Raw genomic sequence first — 8,895 nt, forward strand, 5'->3', positions numbered from 1 at the left:
GCAATATAGTGTTGAGGGGCATTTAGTAATTGTACCCCTTTTAAGTAGTTCCAAAGACCCATTCTAAGTACTTCAAACACTAAAGGAAAAAAAAAATGGAAAGACACCCTCCACTGCATTAAGATTGTTACGTGTGTGCGTATCCACCTAAACATAAACTCAACTTGGCGTCCAAGCAACCCTAATTCTTTTTGTCTACAAAATATCCATTTCATTAATTCCTCCTCGCCAAATAAATAATCAACAAAAGAAACCCATAAAGTCTCCATTTTATTATCTCTCTATATATCCAAAAATTCTTGAAGGTGTTTCTTGAGGCAAAATTGAGGCTCATAGAAGAAAAAAGTAATAAAGAGGGATTCTATTCTTTACCGATATCAAGAAACGACACCAGGTTCGAGTCTCGCCGACCCTTTAATGGATTAATTGAAAGTATAAAAAGTGGAAGAAGAACATACCCACAAGAAGCTAGAGTTGATTCACAAGTCTTGTATTTAAAAGTGAAAGAATTTGCTTTCTTGTGGCTCTTTAAATTATTATGTACTCCAACCATTTAGTTATCTATCTTTACTGGGAATATATATTAATCGTTCTTTTTCGATTTTCTTTACTTTGAGGATACACTAGTTACCCAATTTGGAATGAGCATGATTTCAGACGAAAACAATAAACATGACATGGTGTAATGATGAAAGCAGTACCCTCCAAAATCTCTCAACTTCTTCAACAGAAAGAAGCACCATTCAATCAAGAAATCCCAATATCATCACAAGTTCTTGCCCTTCTTGTGGACATACTATCCAATTTCAGGCTAAGGTATATCATGTGAAGTTCTTTTTTTATTATTCTCTTGGTGTAAATTTTATTTGTCTTTTAGATAGATTCTGAACTGATAAATGATGGTGGTTTGGCAATGATCAGGGGCTGATTCCAGATTTGCCTGGATTACCAGCCGGAGTGAAGTTTGACCCGACAGATCAAGAAATTATTGAGCATTTGAAGGCTAAGGTTGGGTGTGATACAAATGAGCTTCACCCCCTTATTGATGAATTCATTCCAACAATTGAAGGCGAAACTGGAATTTGTTATACTCATCCTGAGAAATTACCCGGTAATCTTCAATATATTTTTTTTAACAGCAAGTAATAACAATCAGAGACCCACTAACGACAGTGGACTAAAAATATAAATAAAGTCTTACCCCAGAGGTTTTACACACTACTTCTTAGACCTTTCTAAAATTTAGATCTACAACTAAGCCAAATGACACTTTCACTACCCTTAAACATCTTATCATTTAATTGGGATCATATGACCGTATAATTGTATTAACATATATTTATCTTATTGGAATATAATACCAAACAGATTATGGATGGAATATTATCTGTTTGTGAATACATGCACATTTTTTTTAAATGATATTAAAAAAATATTGACCGTTAGAAAGGTGGATATCTATCATTAGAAAGAATTATAATTAATGGTCATCTTTGTCAATATATTTTTTTTCAATTAAAAAAGAAGACTGGAGATCATAACGAGAAACAATTTTTAGCTTATATAAACCACTACGTTGTTTCATAAACTTTTTTTTAATAAAATTTAGAAGTTGAGAAAAATGTATTAACTATTGTAGATGTATAAAATGTTTAAAAATATATAACAATACCTAACTAAAACATATTGAATTAAAATAAAAATAAGATTTCATATAATAAACGATAAAAAATTCATGTTCAGAATATTAGACATAAATTAATTTTATCATATTTTATTAAAACTAATAACTTATATACTAATATTGAATTAAATTAAATTTTATGCTTAAATATTATCAAATTTTTAGTATAAGATGATATTTAATCTAAGTGTTTATTATTTTCAATTCAACATTTTTTACTATAAATTGTACATGCATTTTAAAAATAATGACAAGAAAGCGTCAATCTTTTGTTTCCAAAGAAAAAATACCAAAAAGAAAACCATTTTCGTTATGGTTACTTGGTAATGAATGTATAAGATAAGACTTAAAACAAAGCAATATCATATAACACTTAGCTCTATGTATCTTTATGTCCTCTAATCTTACATCATCAAGAGTAGTCAATAAACCCATAAGTTTTGTCTCATCCCAACACGATCTAGGATGGCCCCTAAAATATCATCCGATCGGCCATTCTTACCAAAGTAAGAAGTCATGTTGCACTTCTTTTGATTTTCCAAAGAAAATAATTTGGCAAAATGTCTCTGAAAACATAATCCCACTATACCAAATATCCTTCGAACTCCCTATACGCACCATTCCCCACTTTTTAACCATTAAATTCTCCATATCAAAATTATCTTCCCCAAAACCAGTAATGGTTTTAACAATTCTCACCTTATGACTCAAAAATCATCATGGATGCCTGAAATTTCTAAATAATCCTAAATTAAGGAGCATGAAGAACTCATATTAATTACTTTCCTTGTGACGTGAACCTAATATGAGATTAAGAAATTCCATAAAAGTGTTTCAGGTTCAAAACTTAACACATTCAAAATATTGCTAGTACTCTCCGATTTACCATTATGTAATAGACCTTGGACAGGTTCCATGTAAGCCGCCTAGAGGATGATGTTTAACCCCTTTTTAGCTTGTATTACTTTCACCTAAAGATAATATGGCTCATTAAAATCTCTTCAATGATATTTTTTTAGAAGAGCACGCTTTGTAGCAAATAATCTACAAATCCCCAACTGATCAATTTCTTTTTGTGCAATATATATTTTTTCCCATTTCACTATTGCATATATATATATATATATATATATATATATATATATATATATATATATATATATATATATATATATATATATATATATATATATATATATATATATATATATATATATATCACCCATATCACCCCCCACAACAAAAAAAAAGTATGCATCATCTTCTTTAAATCAATTTTAACAGAAAAATTTTATTATGACATCTAGCGAGGCGCTAGCAAGTTACAAAAGTAATACAAAGGTTAAGACTTGTAGTCTTGTGCACAGTAACAGCTAGCAGCTTGGAACTAGTTGAGCAGGAAACTATTTCTATTTAACCATACCATTGACAACTTTGTTGTTTTTGTAACCCCATAAGACCCTCTCAGGTAAGCTAGCAGAATTACACAACCAATCATTCTCATTTTAGGCCCGATGTCAAGTTAATAATGAGAGCAAGAAGATTCTCAATATATAGTGTTGCATTGGATGGAAATATAGGGCACCACAAGTGAAATGTGACCCATAAGTCCTAGATAGTAAAGCAACAGAACAAGAGCTGTGTCTCACGTTCTTAGAAGGAGTTGCAAAAGGGACAGGTTACGGGTGGGTAAACGAATGACTATGTGATCCATATTGCAACAAGTTAGAAGGTCCCTAATCCAAGTGCTCCAGAAGAGTAAGTTGACTTTGATAGGAACAACATTACATCAATGAGTGGGTGTGTCATCGTGCTCTAGATACTTACCTTTAGCTGTATGAAACACTTTGTCCAGCTCAGTCCAAAGCCCCATATTGTCACTTCTCATACACCACCACCATTTGCAAAGTAAAGAGATGTTGAGAGCTTTTTTAGCTGCCATGCATGCATGCCAATTTTCATCCCACTTTAGCTTTTTTGTTCAAAACATTCCTTTATGCAATCCAAGTTATTCTTTTGTTCTCCTATTTGTCGCCCCATAAAAAGTTATTTGGAACACTTTCCAATTTACTAATGACAATGAGCGGGCCTTTGTAAATAGAAAAGTAGTAGAAATCGAGACTTCCAAGGACCGATTGCAAAGGGTTAACCGACCATCAAAAGATAAGCATCTAGCCTTCCACACATTAAGCTTTATTTGAAATTTCTTGATATTCTAGACATAATAACACCAATTGGGATACCAATGTATTTAAACGGAAGAGATCTTCCCACCACAGTAACATCTTCATAGCTTTGATTTCCTCACATGCTTTGGATAGTCGCTTCTAAAACTCTCATCGACCTGGTCTCCCGATTACATATATCAATTGATATGATTCTGCCATCTTAAATTTTTTTATGTCCTTCCCAACGGACCAATTGACACATTAAAAAAACTAATAGATCCCCAACCCTCCAAGAATTTACTTTAAAAGTATCGACCGACTACCAATCTACAAAGTTTGAACGTTTCAACTAGATAATTTTATAGAAAAATTCTTTATCAACCAGAACATGGTAAGATACACACCAAGTTACAACGTTAGTATGTCGTCTTTCATTTTGTATTCAAAATTGATAACAAGTTACAACATTAGCCCTTCAACTTTCCTTTTATATTCAAAATCTATCTTTTACTTAGGTTTGAATTGTTTCTAACATTCACCTATTATATATAGTTAAATATCATAATACTACAACCACAAGTATCATAATACGCTAACCGCAATTACATGTGACATTAACTTTGATTATATAAAGAGTTTAAGATTAATTTTTTATTAATTTATTAAATTAAATTATTTTAATTTTATTTAAAAAAAAATAAAAACGAGGAGAAATGAGAGGTGCAATTTCCTAAGTGTTAAGAAGTGGAGGAAAATGAGATCGCGTGAAAGAGGTAGAATAAAAGTGAGAGGAGAGAGGAAAGTGCACCATCCAATCTTATTAACTTTAATTTTATTGGAGATAATTGTAATAAAAAACTGAAATACTGAAAACAAACAAAAACTTTATGTTTTAAAATTTTATTTACATAATTATTAGTACCATATTTTAAACTATGAGATTTTGAAATATAAGATTTTTATAGTAATTTCAAAATCTTAAATCTGTTATATAACATTCCAGATTTTACAGTTAAGTGAGTGGTGGTCTAAATTAAGTACTAATTTAAATAATTTATATTAAGTAACGGTAGAGAAATGTTTTCATATCGTTATTTCTTTTCACTTCGTCGATATTTTTGTTTTTCAGTTGTTATTGATGCTCAAGCTTTGACATTGATCATCTATTAATGATACAGGAGTTAGCAATGATGGCCAAATTCGCCACTTCTTTCATCGTCCTTCAAAAGCATACACCACTGGCACACGAAAGAGAAGAAAGGTACATATGGACGCTGAAAGGGGCGAAACAAGGTGGCACAAAACAGGCAAGACAAGGCCGGTCTTAATTTCGGGTTCAGTTGAAGGGTACAAAAAGATACTTGTGCTTTATACAAATTATGGAAGGCAAAAGAAACCAGAGAAAACGAATTGGGTGATGCACCAATACCACCTTGGTAACAATGAGGAAGAGAAAGATGGTGAGATAGTTCTCTCAAAAGTGTTCTATCAAACACAACCAAGGAATTGTGCGTCGAACCTCAAGGAGTCCTCGTTACTTGATGAAAAATCTGAAAGAAACCCTAACGTTAGGAACATGAGCTTCATTGAAAACTATAGCATGTCACCTTTCATACCATATGACATTAATGGAAGGCAACTCAGTAGGGAAATTCCTTCTCACGTCATCCCTAGTTTTGTTGTACAAGAAGATACATCACCTTCTATTCATCTACCAACTGGATCAAACAAAGAATAAGAGATTATAGGTAAAAAAAAAAAAGATATATTGATTCTTTCGTAGTATCCAAACAAGTTAACTTTTGAAAGTCGCATAAGGACCTCATTTATTTTTGGGGGTTCAAATTTCAAGTTCAGAAGAATGTATAAATTTTACTGCATGAGTTATAATATTGTAGTCATTTTGAATTACGAGAGAGACAATAATATGGTTCTTTAATAATAGGGTTTATATAATTTTGTTTTAAGAATTTATATAATTTAAATTAATATTGATACTAAAAAACATATAAGATCGAAGTAGTGAAATATTTGGTTTCATATATTACTTTTATGACATACCAGAGCATAGTTGTGATGATTTTTATGTTTACCAGAGAGGGATCTGCAATCCTTGTCCTTTTAAATTTGCATACATTGCGTTTAGAGCAATGTATAGATGAAAAAATTGTTAGAATAGATGTATCAGCTAATAACTAAATTGGTATATACTTGAATTAATAACAAAGTCCTTTTGGGTTATCCTCAAACCTAATAATTGAATAGGATGACTTTTCAAGAAGTTTTTGATTAGTTATTTACTACTATAGCTAAAAGGTATGTAAACCCTAACTTGTTTATGATTTTCGAAATTAGCATAGGTTTCATAGGGTTCTTGTTGTTCAATAGAATGTTGCTTCAATACTGTTATAACTTAGATCCTTAGGTTGCATGTACCCGTAAATGTTAAGGATTTATCCGCGTTATTACAAGTAAAACCCATCAGTGGTATCAGAGCGAATGGTTGTCTAACAATTGAATGTAGATTGCTTGAACTTAAACAAAACCCCACTTAGACGAAAGACAGAATCGACATTCTGTCCCAGCGCCACGTCGAGGTCCTTTCTGCCATGACGTGGTGATTTCAGATCCGCATGTTTCTTCGTTCTGCCATGACGTGGTGAACCTCTTATCAGCAATTTGTTTGTTTAATTCATAAATTGATTAGGATAATTACTCTAGTTAATATTATTTTTAAATGTTTAAAAACTGAATATTCAAGTCGGTAATTTGATATCCTATATCTTGTATTTGTGAATTATCTTTATGATTCAATTAATTTAATTGATTGTTAATTAAAAGATAATTAAATAAAATCCTAAATGTTAGGAGATAATCTTAGACAAGATTATGATTGATTATAATATTAATTAAGATTATCTTTATGGATTTTATTATTAATTTAATTAAATGATTAATCGATATCCATTATAAAAAAACGGTATTTTCATGATTTTGTGTAAAAAATATCATTACAAGTTAAATAAATAAGAAAGTTTTACATAGACGTAGCGGGTAAACGAGCAACAAGCTGTGTCACAATCCCTTTTTGGATGGCAAAACGAATTCTTTTAAAAGCAACATCTATAGATCTTCGAGTCATAACAAATCCATAAATTGGTTTAAATTCAATTAAATTAAAAATGCTTAATTTATAAAAGATTAAACCTTGTATTTTGAAATGTTTTAAAATACACTCTTACATATATATATATATATATATATATATATATATATATATATATATATATATATATATATAAATGTGACAACCTGAAATTTCTATCTTGTATTATTATCCAAATCAGTCAAAGTCAGACACGTTTTCTGTCACTTTCTAGCTTTGTTTTGAGTCATTTGAGTGTTCTAAACCTAGTAGCTTCAAGTTAGAAGTTTGGATTTGAGTCCCACAAGTTCACCCGACCCAAAAATTGGCCAAACACTCCAACTTAAGGAGTGTACGACCGTACACTTGGGTGTGCGGCCGCACACCCCTCCTCCGGCAGCACACTCACGACTATAAGAAAGAGTCTTGGCCTTCATTCAATCCTTTTCACCCTCCTAGTCAAGAACTCGTTTTCTCTCAAGTAGCTCCCGATTTTTCAGCTAGATCTTCAAGTGGTAAGTGTTTCTGTCCTTTGATTTGTTGATTCCTTACTTCATCTAGTGTAAATCACTGATTTCATCCATGAAATCACTTCATTTTAGTAGATCTTCAAGTGTTCTTCAGTTTCACCAAGAACACCAAGAACACCTACTAAGTTCTTGGGCTCCAAACACCCCTAAACGCTTCTACATCGTAAGTACCCTACTCCTGCATGTCATTAGCTATATTTGAGCCTTACAAATTGCCCAGAACTCGATCTTCAAGGAGTGTGCGGCCGCACACACTCATGTGGCCGTACACCACTTATCTTAGTGCTTTAAGGCCTCAAACTCAACTTGTATGCTAGCACATGAGCAAAGACACTTAGGGGATACAAGATATGACCTTGGAAATACGTTTTGGACCATTTTTACTAGGAGTGTGCGGCCGCACACCCAATGGGCAGCACACCAGGTGGCCGTACATGCCCCTGTACGGCCGTACACCCATTTCATATGACTTTTGATGCTTCTAACACTTAAATCTAAGTGTTTTCTAGGCCCTAGGGTGTTTTCCTTTCATTATTAGTTGTATAAACACTAATTATATACATATATGTACCAATATATGCTTATTAGGATCCGTTGTGCTCAAGTCTTCATTTGGCACTTAGCATCCTACAAACCGAACTTTCATTCGTACCACTCACTGCAGGTGAGTTCATACCCCTTTAACTTATCTTTTAAATGATTTTAAATGCTTTTATGGGGGGGGGGGGATACAAGTAGAAACATTATAGTTATTATATCATTCGTATGTGGTTAATAGCTATCAAACAATGGATTTCTTATACTTCAAACTGTGTTTTCAAACAAACTACTTCAAATCGTTTTTACAAACTCTTTTATATGCAAACTCTTTAACAAACTTATTTATATGCTAAACTCTTTATCAAATTCTTTTAAACATTATACTTTGTCTAAACATATCTATATAGATATAGTTATATAAGTAGGATTGAAAGGACTTAGGACTGACAACTCGCCTTACTTCCTGTTCCTTGTTTGGTTGTAGACTTAGGGCATCGGTTGTTTGTCCGAAGGTCGTTTGAATCTTAGTTACATATTATGTATATGCATATAGATATAAAAGTCTTTATTCAGTTCAGATCCTTTGAGTAGCAAAGGTGTTCAATCATGTTCATTCATAACAACAACATTGCTAATAACTATAATAGGTATAGTTTAGGAAGTTACTAATACTATTACTAGAACAATGAAACATACTAAGAGTCAGTTCATACATGAGTCAGTACATACTATAACGAGAAACAACACTTACTATAACGAGAAATAGATAGAGAATACTATAACGAGAATCAACACATACTAGAGAACATACTACATACTAGAGAACAT

General features: G+C 32.0%; 1 protein-coding gene across 3 annotated transcripts; it reads left to right on the top strand.

Annotated features, from left to right (window-relative positions):
* The first annotated feature begins 215 nt into the window (after positions 1-215).
* On the top strand, positions 216-5,796 carry LOC145126287 (NAC domain-containing protein 73-like). 3 transcript variants are annotated; one of them, XM_079061684.1, is made up of 4 exons: positions 216-500; positions 628-816; positions 922-1,111; positions 5,031-5,796. In XM_079061684.1, the coding sequence occupies exons 2-4, from the start codon at positions 673-675 to the stop codon at positions 5,588-5,590; spliced, it is 894 nt and encodes a 297-aa protein (XP_078917810.1). In that variant the 5' UTR covers positions 216-500; positions 628-672; the 3' UTR covers positions 5,591-5,796. The 3 variants fall into 3 exon arrangements, with proteins under 3 accessions (XP_078917810.1, XP_078917811.1, XP_078917809.1); XM_079061685.1 differs by having other exon boundaries at positions 216-394; positions 658-816; XM_079061683.1 differs by having other exon boundaries at positions 217-394.
* Positions 5,797-8,895: the final 3,099 nt, after the last annotated feature.

The sequence above is a fragment of the Lactuca virosa genome, chromosome 7 (genome assembly GCF_052849685.1).
Source record: "Lactuca virosa cultivar CGN04683 chromosome 7, Lactuca_virosa_CGN04683_v6, whole genome shotgun sequence".
NCBI classification, from domain to species: Eukaryota; Viridiplantae; Streptophyta; class Magnoliopsida; order Asterales; family Asteraceae; genus Lactuca; species Lactuca virosa.